We start from the raw sequence: 15238 nt of genomic DNA on the forward strand, positions 1-15238 counted from the left end.
GCCAGAGGACTGGGGCTCTACAGTTCAGTCTGGGCCTTGCCTGACCTCTCGGTATCTGTGGGGAGTGATGTGACTTACCTGTGTCCCTGCTTTCCTCCCCTCCAGTATGTGGCTGAACTGCTCCAAGACCAGAGGAAGCCTGTTGTATGCACCTGCTCAATAGTGGAGGTCCAGGCCGTGTTGTCTGCCCTGCTCACTAGGATTCAGCGCTAGTAAGGGCTCTGGCTTTTTTTCTTACAATGTTTTGTGGTTCCTCTGCCTCATCTTCCCACCCTGACTTCTAGCAATGGAAATACTCTCATGCTGGGAAGCTGCAGCTCCCACTTGTGCTTAGAGACAGAGTCAGCAGTAGTGCTCCATGTCCCTAGAATATCAGCTGCTAAACCTTCTGCCCTCCATCTCCACAACCTGGACTCATGGCTCACTTTGACTTGCCTCATCTTTCTCTTAAACCCAAGACAAAGAGGAGAATCCAGGGTTCTAAAAATATTTTACATTCCTTCCCTTTATGGTAACATTCTGGGTTTTTTGTTTTGTTTTGTTTTTTTAATGATCTTTTTTATTTATTAATTACGTATACGGTGTTCTGCCTGCATGTATTCCTGAATGCCAGAAGAGGGCACCAGATCTCAGTATAGATGGTTGTGAGCCGCCATGTGGTTGCTGGGAATTGAACTCTGGAAGAGAAGCCAGTGCTCTTAACTTATGAGCCATCTCTCCAGCCCACATTCTGTTTTTTTTAATGGGGATCCTGTGTTTCCCTCACCAGGGCCACCTGAGGGAGGCCTGGTGTCCCCTCCCATGTGACAGAGCAAGGAGATTCCAGGCTAACTCTAGGCCCCACAGGCAGCACTTCCAACTTGTCCCTTTCAGCTTCAGCCTTGTCCATAGACAGCTACCTACCCTCTGGAGCAGCACTATAGCTTGATGCCTCCCTGTATCATTTTGTTTCTTGGCAGGCTTCCCCTGTGGCTTTTAGAAATGCATGAAGTCAGAGTGTGAGGCCTGCCCTAAGCAGGATCCTGAGACCTAAGTATGGTGTGTATACACCCTCTTTCTCCTCAGCTGCAACTGCAACTCATCCATGCCGAGGCCAGTCAAGGTGGCAGCTGTCGGCAGCCAGAGTTATCTGAGCTCCATTCTCCGGTTCTTTGTCAAGTCCCTTGCCAGCAAAACGCCGGACTGGCTGGGTTACATGCGCTTCCTCATCATTCCCCTAGGTAAAGTCTGGCAGCATTCAGGAGACTTCTCTTAGCAGACCTGGTTCCTGCAGCAGGATGGGAGTTGGTCAGGGAAACTAAAGGCTGGACCTTGGCTGGGGATAGCTGCTCCCCCTATTCTACCCACTAACCCTTTACTCTGTATGATTTTTCCCTCTGCCAGGTTCTCATCCAGTGGCCAAATACTTGGGCTCAGTAGATAGTAGATATAGCAGCACCTTCCTTGATTCTGCCTGGAGAGACCTGTTCAGTCGCTCAGAGCCCCCAGTGTCAGGTAAGGGTCCCTAAAAGAAACCCCCAAGGAGTGAGGCTTCTGGTTCCCCAGTGCAGCTGAAGAAGGTGGGGAGCAACCTTCTTCCCATTCCTGTAGCTCTCACACCCTGGCCTTACCCCTTTCCCAGTCGGTAATTCATTAATGGAGGTGTACCCTGTGTGGCCCTCTCCTGGGGATAGCTTCTGCATGCATCTAAAAGCAAGAAGGTCATATGGCTGGTCCCGGGGCCAGCTCTGCTTGTAGCTGTGAAATCGGCAATAGGGAGTGCCACTGATAAGTCTGTTGTTGAGTGAGTGACACTGTACCGGCAGGTAGCCCTTCCCATCCACTGGTGATGCATCAGAGTACAGCTAAGGTCAGGGAAGGAAGACTGTACTTTGGTTTATGAGTCCCTTGATTCATGGCCAAGAGGATCTTAGATTCCTTTCTTCATCTCAGCTCTGAGGGTCCTGGCTTAGGACTTAGGAGGGCCTCTCTGAGGGCTATGGGGCTGCACACTGAAATGGACATGTCTCTCCTGGCTTTTCTGCAGAGCCACTGGATGTGGTGGGTCGTGTGATGCAGTATGTCAATGGAGCAGCCACAACGCACCAGCTGCCTGTGGCCGAAGCCATGTTGACCTGCAGGCATAAGTTGTAAGTCTAACATTAGGAGTTTTCTTAAAAACAGATTGGGTAGCTGGGCAGTGGTGGTACACACATTTAGACCCAGCACTCAGGAGCAGAGGCAGGTGGATCTCTGAGTTCGAGGCCAGCCTGGTCTACAGAGCAAGTTCTAGGACAGCCAGGGATGGCTACACAGAAAAACCCTGTCTCAAAAAAACAAAAACAAAAAAACAGATTTACCTTGAGTCCTTTCATTTTTCATATTTTCCTTTTCCACAATTCCACTTCCTGTCATAGAGGACCTAGAGAATATGCGTGTCTTTTACAGCCTCCATGCAGCTTGCTTGCTCCTTGCCTGGGCCTTCACCTGCATAGGCATCAGTCATTTTCCTCCCTTGTAATTGAAATCAGCTGGCAAGTATGAGCAGTGTTGTTTGCAGTGTGCTCTCTGCCTCTATTTCTGCTCTCCACTCTGCCCTCAATGAGTGGCCACCCTGCAGTGTGACAGGATGCTGTAGCCTTGTGTTCTGGACCCTATTGAGCAGGACACAGTGTGGGAAGCTTATTTCTCCAGCGCTCTTGCAAACCCACTAATTGTAAACCTTTCCTGTTTCCCAACAGCCCTGATGAAGACTCCTATCAGAAGTTTATTCCCTTCATTGGTGTACGTACTTGCTCCCCTCCTCCAACCAGCCTCCCAGCCTTCTTGCTTTCCTTTCATACAAAAAAAGGCTTTATGTGGTAGTACACGCTGTTAAATCCAAAACTCTGGAAGCAGAGGCAGCAGAATCTCTGTAGCTAAGGCTGGCCTTGAACTTGTGATCCTCCTGCCTCAGCCTCCTAAATGCTAAAATTACAGAGGGACATCCTTTCCCTAATCAAGAACTATCCCCAGATTAGTTATTGGTGTCTCCTGTTTATCAGGGCTTATACAAGCCCTGAACTTGGGGTCTTGTATCTCTGGAGTCCAGTCTACAGTGTGGCTTCTCCCAACTCAGAGAGGAGGAAGTGGCCTCAGAATAGTGAAACATTGGCATTCTGAGAAGTCCAGAACCAGCTACTTCACAGGGATGACTTCAAGGAACAGCCTCCCTGATGCAGATGTCTATATTAGTGAGTTAGTAAAATTCAAGTGACTTGATCTTGAAATAAAGGAAGACTCTCATGGATGCCTTTGGTTTTTTTCATTTAGCAATGATTGGATCTCAGGAACCTAGGAATTCCAAAGAGCCAGAGCACCCTACAGAGGTTGAAAAAAAAAAAAAAAAACTGTGTTTCCATTCAGAAGACATTCTGATTTCCCTTCTGAGTTGACTTTTATCTCCTGTAATCTTGAAGATATCTCAAAACCTTTACAGGGGAAGAGCTAAGCAGACCTGGGTTTAACTGTCCCCATCCTGATTGCAGGACATCCAAGAATGTCCTGAATGGGGAGATAAGTAGGCTTACTCTGGCCTTTCCAGACACCTAGTCAGCCCTTGGAAAGCTTCATGGCAGTTCAGAATCCTGGCTACCACCCAGGCTGGCAGTGTAACTGTTGCCTTCATGAAACTGGGGACATAAATTGTCAGTTACTAGACTCTGAGAACCAAATGAGACATTAAAAAAAAAAATGTTTTCAGCCATAGCTCAGTGACAGAGCACATGCATAAGACCCTAGGTTCTGTACCAGGTGGTGATGTCACACACCTTTAATCTCAGCACTCGAGAGGCAGACGTAGGCAGATCTCTGAGTTTGAGGCCAGCCTGAGTCTGCAGAGTGAGTTCCAGAACAGCCAGAGCTACACAGAGAAACCCTGACTTAAAGAAGGAAAAAAAAAAAAAAAAAGACCCTGGGTTCCATTTGCAGCATCTCAAAAGAAAAAAAAATGAATTAACCACATGAACTAGCAGCCTCACAAACTGCCAGGAGAGCTAGGAAGAGGGTAGCTGTATCCAGGAAACCCCAGAGTGTCAATTTTAGACCCATCCTCCAGGAGCCACATGAAAAAGGCACATGGTCTCTGCTGCAGCAGCCCCAGCCCAGCCCTTGGCCTCCAGCCAACTGTTCTGCTATATAGGCTGACTCCGGTGCCAGGACACCAGACCCCACCTGTCATTTAGAACACAGAATATATTAACCAGGTTGCCTCTAGCTGTATCTTTTTCTGGCCACTGGAGGGCCCCCTCCATCCTTTCCAGAATACTCTGTCCATGTCAAATTCCAGAAACCTCCATCCTAGGTACTTGAGAAGTAGAAAAGTTGTGTCTATACCTTCAGCAGTTCACTTGCCTTGACACGGAGCCTGGCCAGCCTTGAGATTGCCTGTTCCAAAGATGGAGCAGTTTCCTGGGCTCTGGCCATCTGATGTTAGAAGAAATGAGGTCAGGACACTGCCTTCAAAGTAGGCCCTGCCCTATGCCCCAGAGAAGGGCTGCCAGGTCTTACGGCCCACCCCACAGAACTTGGATTCTTTTCTTTCTATTAGTTTTATGATGGCGAGGATGGAATCTGCAGCCTCTTTATACCACCAAGCCCATGGACTTTTTTTTTCTTTCTTTTTTGGGGGGCAGGGGGGGACTCATTTTAAGTCCTAGGCTGTTCTAGATGTGTAGATTTTTAATTTTTGACAAAACATCATGTAGTCATGGCTGTGGTGCTGGCCATCTGTTAACAGTTGAATTGGGGCTTGCTGCCCTGACAGAGGACCTAACAAATATCCCTTCCCTCCAGGTTGTGAAAGTGGGCCTAGTTGAAGACTCACCCTCCACTGCAGGTAAGCCAAAGCTCCTTTGCTTCTCTGAGTGAGGGTCATACTTTTCAGGTCTTCTGGGGTATAATTAATTAGTCAAGTGTGCTAAAGGAAACAGTTGAACAGGAAGGTATGGGTCCCACTCCTCCAGGACGCCCTGGGGTCCACTGAAAGGAAAGCACACTTCCTGCCACCAGCATGTCAAGGGTGACTGCCTCTGGCCAACTGTGTTTGTCCCTTTGACAGGTGATGGAGATGATTCACCTGTGGTCAGCCTTACTGTGCCCTCCACATCACCACCCTCAAGCTCAGGCCTGAGCCGAGATGCCACAGCTACACCTCCCTCATCCCCATCCATGAGCAGTGCCCTCGCCATTGTAGGGTAAGGCTCTTTCCCAATCCTGTCTGTCTTGCCATAATCTTCTAACCAGGCCTAGCAACCCACCTCCCTTCTTGGGCATGGCATACTGGCACAACACAGCCACCTGGGCAAGAGCCCTGGCTTAGATTAGAATTTAGAATTCAGAGACCAGTCACAAGGTAATTGAGACATTGAAAGAAAGTTCAATGAAGTTTGATGCTTCTTGCTTTGTCTGCTCTGCATTGTTGTAGGGTCAGCTGGGGCTGTATTGACAGAGTGGCCCCAGTAGGCTATTAAAGTATGGTTCAAGTAGCTTCCTACAGGACCTAGGGCAGTGGTTCTCAACCTGTGGGCTGTGATCCCTTGTACAAGGGTCACCTAAGACCATCAGAAAACAGATGTTTACATCACTTTGTAGTTCTTTTTTTTTTTTTTTTTTTTTTTTTTTTGATTTTTCAAGAGACAGGGTTTCTCTGTGCAGCTTTGGTGCCTGTTTGGATCTCTGTAGACCCAGCTGGTCTCAAAACTCATAGAAATCCACCTGGCTCTGCTTCCCGAGTGCTGGGATTAAAGGTGTGCGCCACCGCCACCACTGCTTGGCCCACATGTTTGCATCACAGTAGATAGCAGTAGCAAAATTACAGGTATGAAGTAGCAGTGAAAATAATTTTATGGTTGGGGGTCACCACAACATGAGAAACTGTTAAAGGGTCACAGCATTAGGAAGGTTGAGAACCACTGTGCTGGGACTATAAGAATGGCATGGGATTGGGTGTCAAGGATGCCTGAGTTAGGCGGTACCCCATCCTATGTGCACTGTGTTGGTTTAAGCAGGTCACTGAGCTTCAGTCTCTGCTACGTGTAGAGGTGAACTGGCCACTTCACAGATGTTGTGAGGCCTGAGTGGCAACAGCAGTGTCAGTGTGGGAATTGCTTCAGAGTGGCACCTTCTTTGCACCTGTCCCACAGGAGGCCCTGGAGCTGGAGCAGCCAATGGCTCAGGTTCCAGGTTGGGTCTGCAGCACTGAAATGGCAAAGACCTTGTAACTGAGATTGCAGAGATTGGTGGGAGGAAGACTGTTTCTTTAGAATCTCAGGTACTTAAAGTCCAGAGAGATGGCCAGCAAGCTGTTTTTCTGCCATATCTGAGGGAGGGCAAGCATAGGTATAACGAGGGTAGAGAACAAAGATTTTCAGGCAGGAAAGCTGGGGGTGGCCAGACATAGAATACAACATCCTTTCAGTTTTTCTGTCTTCAGTTTCCTTTCCTCATAGCTCCCAATGGGGAGGTGTTTTCGATGGCTTTTCAGAAGTGCCCATGACAGTGTCCTGGCTTCTGAGGAAGGAATGGGCTCTGAAGCTAGCTAGAGTTCAGCCCCTCTCTTCCCTACATTTCCCTTCATGGTCTTCTGCTGTCCATGGAAGAGACAGTTTAAGTGCAGCCACATTCTGCCTGTTTTCTCTTTCATCCACTGCGTGATGGGCTTCTATCCAGCTTGGATTTGAGGACTGTGGAACCAACCCCTACCTTGACCTCTTTTCTCATCCAGTTTAAACTTGTTTTTTAATGGAGCCACCAGCAGAAGGAAAAGTCAAATGACTTTCATAGCCTGGATACCTATTGTGTCTGACGCCTTCTTTCAAGAAAACACTCCATTTCCCCCCAGGAGCTAAAATTATCGCTGAGCTAAAAGTGCCATACATAAGCAAAAGTGCAGGGCAGCATCCGTTGGCTCCCAAGGCGGCTGTGAAGCCGTGGTGCTGCTCCAGCCCCTGCCCGCTGCTTCTCTCCAGCCATCTGCCTGCTTTGGGCCTTGGCTTTGCTTGCATGTGTGTGTGTGCATGTGTGTTTGTGTATGTGTGCACACTTTCACAAAGCTTTCTGCTCTGCTTCCTTCATTTTGTGACGGTTTTGATCTCCTCACTGTGATTTGGGCTTTTATCTTCTCCTGGCTTTGTTCTCAGATCATCCCAGTTCTCCACCCCCACATGAGAAGGTTCTGTGTCGCTGGCGGAAACAGAGCCAGCTGGCTGGCCTTCCTCCCAAAAGCAGTTTCTTCCACCCCTTGTTGGTCCCATGTGATTAGGCACTGAGGTCAAAGCCAACATCTTGTCTTCATCTCACTTCTCCAGGAGCCCAAATAGCCCATATGGGGATGTGATTGGCCTCCAGGTGGACTACTGGCTGGGCCACCCTGGGGAGCGAAGGAGAGAAGGTGACAGGAGGGATGCCAGCTCAAAGAACACCCTTAAGAGTGTCTTCCGCTCAGTGCAGGTTTCTCGCCTGCCGCATGCAGGGGAAGCCCAGCTTTCTGGCACCATGGCAATGACTGTTGTCACCAAAGAGAAGAACAAGAAAGGTAGGCCGTGGAAGACACCAGGCCAGCAGACTTTGGTAGCCTCTCCTCCAAGTCCCTGTCCTAGGGTCTGGGGCAGGAATCTGCTTCTGGATAGAATATGTGTATTAGGATGTAGATCTTGAGGTCAGCCTAGGACCCAAAAATCAGCTCTGCATCACCTAGAAGACAAGGCCACACTGCCTTCAGGATGGATATGGTGAAGGGGGCACCTCCATGGCCACAATGATTTTGGAGCAGAACACTCATACCCAGGGATGGAAGCCATTTCAGGGATGCTTCAGGAGCAAAAGATATTTTTTTTTTTTTAAGTGATGAGGATCTGAGCCTGGTGGTACACATCTGTAATCCCAGCATTTGGGAGGCTAAGACAGGAAAATGACAAGTTCAAGACCAGCCTGTCTACATAATGAGACCCTTCCTCAGAATAATCACATACACACCCAAGAAAGTGGGGAGGAGAATACAGCCCATTCTGGATAAAGGGGGAGAGTAAAGCATCAAAGCGGAGTTGTGGAGTAGTCGTGAGTCCTGTTCTCCAGGAAAGTGAGACAGGAGTCCCTACCACCAGACCACTGCTTGGGTAACCAGTTGGAACACTGTAGCTCCAGATGTGTATCTTCATCATAGGTCCTGCATGGCCCCAAATCTGCCTCTACAGGAGCTCCTGAGCAGATGTGCCTCTTCCTGTGTGTGCCGCCTCCCTTCAGGCTTCTCCGAGGGGCGGAGCCAGGCGTGCGGCCAAGCCCCCCACTAGACTGGCATAGGGACCTTCCCGTGGCCCAGCAGGGCCTGCACTACCTTCCCTCCTTCCCAGAGTAGAGCCAGCTGGGAGTACTTGCACATCTGCCACTTGATCAGTCCTCAGCCACAGCCTTGGTGACCCAGACAGGGAGGCAGGCCTTGGCCCAAGGTGCCCAGAACCCTCCCACTAGGAGAGACTTTGGGGACCATTTGGCCCCACAGCCTCACTGTACAGGTGAAGATAGGCCCAAACAGAAATGCAGAATCTTTAGCAAAGTGGCACAGGAGTTTAAAGTTCCTCATGAACAGCCAAGACCAGGAAGCATGGGGAGCAAATCACCTCCCCTGCCCCAGCAAGAAGGAAGCAGATGGACTGGGAGGGAAAGGGATGGCTGCTTCCCAAGTCTGTGTCAGGTGGTTCCTGCTGCCTTTACAGTGCCCACAATCTTCCTGAGCAAGAAGCCCCGGGAAAAGGAGGTGGATTCTAAGAGCCAGGTCATCGAGGGCATCAGCCGCCTCATCTGCTCTGCAAAGCAGCAGCAGACCATGCTGAGAGGTGCGATGGTGGTGATGGGGGGCGGGGGCACATCCTCCCTGAGGGGTAGGGAGATGGCTTTAGCTAACCCATCATCTTTATCTTCTCTATCACCTAGTGTCCATCGATGGAGTTGAGTGGAGTGACATCAAGTTCTTCCAGCTGGCTGCCCAGTGGCCCACTCATGTCAAGCACTTTCCAGTGGGACTCTTCAGTGGCAGCAAGACCACCTGAGACCCCGCCTCCCAACCACTCCCTCCTGGCACTGCCACCCAGCCTCACCACCTGCAGGCAGGGAAAGGCCAGCAAGCCCCGGCCCAGCCTCCCTTTCCCAGCACTGGGGCCTGCCTCTACATGCCCAGTCCTGAAGGACACTGCCACTGGGGATGCAGCCCTCCCCTCTCACTGCCCAGCCCATCTCTGGACGACCCTCCTCCCTCCTGCTCCAGGCCCAGAGCTGGGTGGTTCTGCCTTCTGGTGCCCATAATCCCTATAATTGAATAATCTGGACCTTCCTTCACCTCACTCACCCCCTGCAGCACTGGTTCCCTTTCTAGAAATGAAAACTGGAGTCTGGTACACAGTGAGACAGCCCAGCACTTTACCGTAGCCTGGCCACCAGGCCCTCAATTTCCAAGGCTTCTGTTGGTTTCTACACACCCTGCCTTCCCTACATAACGATGAAATCTGTTACAGGGCTGGGGCCTCCTACCATCCTGTGACCTCACCTGCCCCACAGCTTCCCAGTAGAGATGGGAGGACACCTGATCATCTTGGTGTTTCTAGGATGGAGGGGCCTTCCCAGTCTCTTCCCATGCATGATTTCCTGCCACCTTAAGTCCCTGTGGATGTCCTGTGTCCTAAGTGTTGTTTCGTTGGTTTTGGTTTTGGTTGTTGGATAACTTGTTCTGTGTACAGGTACTGTCCTTGAGGCTCCTCCCTCCCACTGCCTCCCGTCCTCCCACCTAAGATAGCTCTGTGGCTGCAGGAGGCAGGAGGCAGCGAGCCCTGCCCCCAACATACACGTTATCTGTGACTCTTATCCAGCCATATGTCTCCTTTTCCTGTGTCAGCTTGCTTCTCTTCACTGCTGTCTTCCTACTCCATGGCAGGGCAGCAGAAAGAAACCCATCTCCACCAGGTCTTCCTCAGCAGCCTCCTTCCCTTCCCTCTTAGCCATGGATGGGTCCCAGACCTACCTCAGCCTCTGTCATTGTCTTGAGAAGAGGCTGAGAAGGGACAGAACTGGCCCAGCCTCCATGCCCTCTGGCACCTCCTGAACTTCTCTGTTGCTCTTTCACTGCTTCTGAGCAGTGTGGCACAACACTGCACTTGGAACATACTTTTCTCATTCTCCACATGCCAGACTCTTCATGTCCTTCTCCACTGCCCAACCCTACTGTCCAGAGTGTCTTCTGGGCCTGAGAATAAGTGGGGTGGGAAGATGGGGCCCATGTTGGGGTTTTTTTCATTCAATAAACTGGTGATTTCTTACCAAGTGCCTTGGGCTTCTGCCCCTCAATCGGTACTGCAACCATCCACCCTCAGCTGACAGAATAAGCCAGATGCACAGGTGGAAAGGAGTATACTTCTGTGTCCCTCCATTGTGGAAACAGACCTGAAGGTGGCTGCCCAGTTTGAAGCAAGCAGAAGGATCCTGTTTTTCTCCGAACCCATCTTCCAAGGCAGTGGAATACACACCTGTTTCTCCCTTCTGAGTCCAAGTGGTCTTTGCTGTGGACGGTTTGGAACCTGGATCCATCTGTTGAGTTTATTCTCCTATTAGTCCTTGACCTGAGATGAGAACCAGTAGCCAGTGTCCTAGTTTTGTTTCTCATTGCTGTGATAAAGTACCCTGACAAGCCAGGCAGTGGTGGCACACGCCTTTAGTCCCAGCACTCAGGAGGCAAAGGCAGGTGATCTCTGAGTTCAAGGCCAGTCTGGTCTACAGAGTGAGTTCCAGGACATCCAGAACTACACAGTGAGACCCTGTCTTTAAAAAAAAAGAAAAGAAAGAAAATACCCTGAGAAAGGAAGTTAAGGAAGAAAAGGTCTATTTGGCTCACTATCCCAGGTTGCATTCTACCATTGCAGGGAAGTCACAGCAACAGGAACCTGAAGTAGCTGGTCACATTACACTTGTAGTCTAGAGCAGAAGGCAATGAATTAATGAGTACATGAAGTAGTTGGGTCCTTTTCATTGAGTGCAAGACCCAGCCCACAAAATGATGATGCCCACATTGGCTGGTCTTCCCACTAATACAGTTTCCCACAAGCCAATCTAATCTAAACAATCCCTTCCTGGCTGATTCTAGATTGTGTGAAGGTGACATTTAAAACTTGCCACCACTACCAGTGTCCTAGGTGTAAACTCTTTTCTGCACTCCCAGGGGCCTACAGAGCCTCCCTAGAAGTACCCACGAGGAAGGCTCACAACTTGGCCTCACCGTGCAGAGGTAGCCCCAAGAAACAGTGACCAAATGGGGCAGACTGTCAGCTACTCCCTATATCGTGTGCCTAGAAGCCCTGAAAAATCCAGAGCCCACCCAGCTGAGTGACAGGCTTTCTAGGCTGATACTGGTACTTAACTCCTGAGAACCAGAAGCCAATGAGGGCTGGGAAGGAGCACTTTACCATGCAAACATGAATTGGCTTTGATCCCTGGAACCCATGTAAGATGGGTAAGATGGGTTCCTTGACCTCCACAGGGCTCTGTGAACTAGAAAGGCCACAGCAGAGTAAGGCCTGTGAGCAGAATCCATCAAAACAGCTGCTGCCACTTCGCCACTTCACATCCTCATTTCAGGCTGTTTTCCTCATAGACCAAGCAGAAATTCCTGGTAACCTGGGATGCTGATTCAAGGGTAGGCTTGACCCTTTACTCAGGCAAGAACCACTTTCTTCCTGCCTTGCACCCTGGCCCTCCCTCAGCACCTACCCTGAAACACAGGAACTTGGGCTCTTGCCTATTCCCCACTCTGGACTGTGAGTGCATTCTCTGGGGTCCAGTGACCGACCCTTCCTTCCCTCCTCCTATGAGGGAACATCAAGAACCAACAGGCTCAGCCCTGAGGGTCTTAGAAATAGTCACAGCTGCTCTGATAATGATGACAGCTATTACACTAAGAGAACAGATCTCTACAACAGCCACTTTACCCCATCACAGAAGACACTTGATGCTCAGCATTCTCTCGTAGGCCATGGAGGAGCAGGGAAGAGAGCGACTCCGGAGCCAGGAGAAGTGAACCAAGCTGTGCAGGAATGGTTGCTCCTGTCAGCAGGATATAACAATTCTGGCTTAAACCTTAAGACAGCTCTGCCACATCACTGATGAACCACAGTCCCCAGGTTGTCAGAGACATCATCTAAGCACAGGGGGCATTTTGATGTGCAGGTAAAGAAGTCCTTTTTAGCCTGTGCCAACTCTACACTGGCTTTTATGACATTTGGTGGGTGCTGTCAAGCTCATGTGTGGAGATCAGAGGACACCTTGCAGGAGCCGGTTTTCTCCTTACACCATGTGGGTCCTAGGAATCATAAGGCTTGGCAGCAAGCACCTTTACCTGCTGAGATAGCTCACTACCCCAATTGTTTTGTTGTTGGTTTTGGGTTTTAGTTTTTCAAGACAGGGTTTCTCTTTGTAGCCTTGGCTATCCTGGAACTTACCTGTAGACCAGGTTGGCCTTGAACTCATTGAGATCCTCCTGCTTATGCCTCCTGAGTGCTGGGATTAAAGGTATGTGCCACCACACCCAGCTCCATTTAAAATTTTCAAAGATTTCTTTTTTTTTTTTTTTAATTGGTTTTTTGAGACAGGGTTTCTCTGTGTAGTTTTGTGCCTTTCCTGGAACTCACTTTGTAGACCAGACTGGCCTCAAACTCACAGAATTCCACCTGCCTCTGCCTCCCGAGTGCTGGGATTAAAGGCGTGCTCCACCACCACCTGGCCAAAGATTTCTTTAAATAATTAATTTTTATTCTATGTGCATTGGTATTTTGCCTGCACATCTGTCTATGTGAGGGGGTCAGATCTTGGAGTTACAGACAGGTATGAGCTGCCATGTAGGTTCTGGGAATTGAACCTGGGTCCTCTGGAAGACCAGTCAGTGCTCTTAACTGCTGAGCCATACCTCAAAGATTTATTTTTAATTATGTATAGGTGTGTGTTTGCATACATAATTATGTATGTTTGTATACATAATTATGTATAGGTATGTGTGCCTGCAGATGACACAGGCCTCTAACTACTGAGCCATCTATCCACCACCACCCCCATTTTTTATTTTTTGTGTATTTTTTGCTTTTTGAGACAGGGTCTAACTATATAGCCAAGCTTGACCTTGAATTCATGATGCTCCTGCCTCAGCCACTGGAGTGCTAGGATTATAGACCTGTGCCACCACAGTAAGCAAGACCGTTTGAAAATACTTATTTAGGGGGGCTGGAGAGATGGCTCAGAGGTTAAGAGCACTGACTGCTCTTCCAGAGGTCCTGAGTTCAATTCCCAGCAACCACATGGTGGCTCACAACCATCTATAATGAGATCTGGTGCCGCCTTCTGGCATGCAGTCACATATGCTGTTTACATAATAAATAAATGCATTTAAAAAAAAGAAAATACTTATTTAATCTTCTAACTGCTGTGTCCAAGAACAGAGCATTAGTGGCTATCATCTCTCTCTCTCTCTCTCTCTCTCTCTCTCTCTCTCTCTCTCTCTCTCTCTCTCTCTCACACACACACACACACACACACACACACACACACACACACACACCTCCAAGGACATTGTTTTTGAGCCAGGCCTTGGCCAAGTGCTTTACACTTAACTCAGTTTGTTGAGTCCTCAGAGAAGTCATCTGTGACATCATTGTGTTTGCTGCCTCCTCCACATGAGGTCACAAATCTTTGATCCAGCACTAGACCCTCACTGGATTAACCACTGTATTGACAACCTGGATCCTATAACACCTGGCCAAAGCACCACTCTTAATCTGCTAATCTTCCCAGTCTTGATAACCAGCACCAACATAAACCCTATATTCCAGCTTACCAGAAACTGTACCCAATCTATCAATGACCTGTGTCTATTCAGCAAACATTGAGGAAGGACAGCCAAATGAATGAAACACTCAATGAACATAGATTGGCTATGGAATCACATTTCTTTCCTCCCTTCCTCCTTTCTTCTTTTCTTTCAACCCTTTTAAGACAATGTGTTGCTATGTTGCCCAGGCTGATCTAGAACTTCTGGTCTCAAATGATTCTCTAGCCTTATCTTGCCAGGTAGCTGGGACCACAGAGATGGCATACCGTGCTTGGCAAGGAGCCAAATTCACACGTGGGTGCTCTTACTCCAGCCATCTGACAGTCATGAGGCTCCTTCTGTGGGTGAACCCCATCCCAACTCCACTGATACAAGGATGTGCCATGTTTGGATTCTCATACTTAGGTACTCAAGGCTAGCAAAGAGAGAATTCAACAGTTGTCATACAGCCTAAGTTGGAAACCCTTAGGTATCTAATCCAACCTGGAGGGAGAAGGGTCCAAGATGTCCCACAGAAAATGGCACCTGAGTGCTATCTTAAAGACGCTTGAACAAGATGGATATTCTAGACACAGGAAGCAGCATGTATAAAAACCACTGGTAAGAGGGAGGGTGACCTACTCCAAGAACCACTGGTGACTGACTCCATGCCAGTAAAAGGCAATGGGAAGCTGAAGAGAAAAGTAGAGGCAGACCGTGAGGACCTTCTGGCTATCTTTGCCAGAGCAAGGATTGTACCCTTGATCCCTAGACAGTTGTGAGACAAGAGGATGAGAAAGACACACACACACACACACACACACACACACACACACACACACACACACAGCTATAGCACACCAGAAGATGCAGGTTGCAGTCTCCAGGGCAGGCCACAGGTTCAAAGGGTAAGTTCAAGGTCAGGGTCAGCCTGGTCTATATAGAGAGTTCCAGGATAGCCAGTGCTACATAGTGAGACCATGTCTCAAAACAAAGCAAAAAACAATCATAAGGTACTGCAGCACTTTAGAAATATTTTGATGGGCCAGTGATGTGGCTGAGCAGGTAAAGGCAACTGCAACCAGTCTGATGATTTGAATTCAATCCCCAGATAGAAGGAGAGAACAGATTATTGAAAGTTGTCCCTTGACCACCACACATGCTTCAAGGTACAAATGCACCCACTGCACACACAATAAATAATTAATGTACTTTAAAAAAAAAAAAAACATTGCTCAGTCAGTGTAGTTGAACTTTTTTTTTTTTTAAAGATTTAATTTTATTATGTATACAGTGTTCTGTCTGCATGTATGCCTGAAGACCAGAAGAGGGTGCCAGATCTCATTAGATGGTTGTGAGCTACCATGTGGTTGCTGGGAATTGAAC

The 15238-nt window shown here is 48.8% G+C and overlaps 1 protein-coding gene across 1 annotated transcript in view; it reads left to right on the plus strand.

Moving 5' to 3' along the window:
• Nucleotides 1–10327, plus strand: part of Pacs1 (phosphofurin acidic cluster sorting protein 1) — a 149914-nt gene extending 139587 nt beyond the window's left edge. The window contains exons 15-24 of the mRNA XM_059262992.1: nt 106–212; nt 1066–1220; nt 1384–1494; nt 2027–2129; nt 2721–2763; nt 4813–4855; nt 5078–5213; nt 7326–7552; nt 8730–8849; nt 8947–10327. Coding sequence (XP_059118975.1) covers nt 106–212; nt 1066–1220; nt 1384–1494; nt 2027–2129; nt 2721–2763; nt 4813–4855; nt 5078–5213; nt 7326–7552; nt 8730–8849; nt 8947–9062 — 1161 coding nt within the window. The 3' untranslated portion in view covers nt 9063–10327. The remainder of the gene's footprint in view (nt 1–105; nt 213–1065; nt 1221–1383; nt 1495–2026; nt 2130–2720; nt 2764–4812; nt 4856–5077; nt 5214–7325; nt 7553–8729; nt 8850–8946) is intronic.
• The last annotated feature ends 4911 nt before the right edge of the window (nt 10328–15238 follow it).

Source organism: Peromyscus eremicus, chromosome 1 (genome assembly GCF_949786415.1).
Source record: "Peromyscus eremicus chromosome 1, PerEre_H2_v1, whole genome shotgun sequence".
Taxonomy (NCBI): domain Eukaryota; kingdom Metazoa; phylum Chordata; class Mammalia; order Rodentia; family Cricetidae; genus Peromyscus; species Peromyscus eremicus.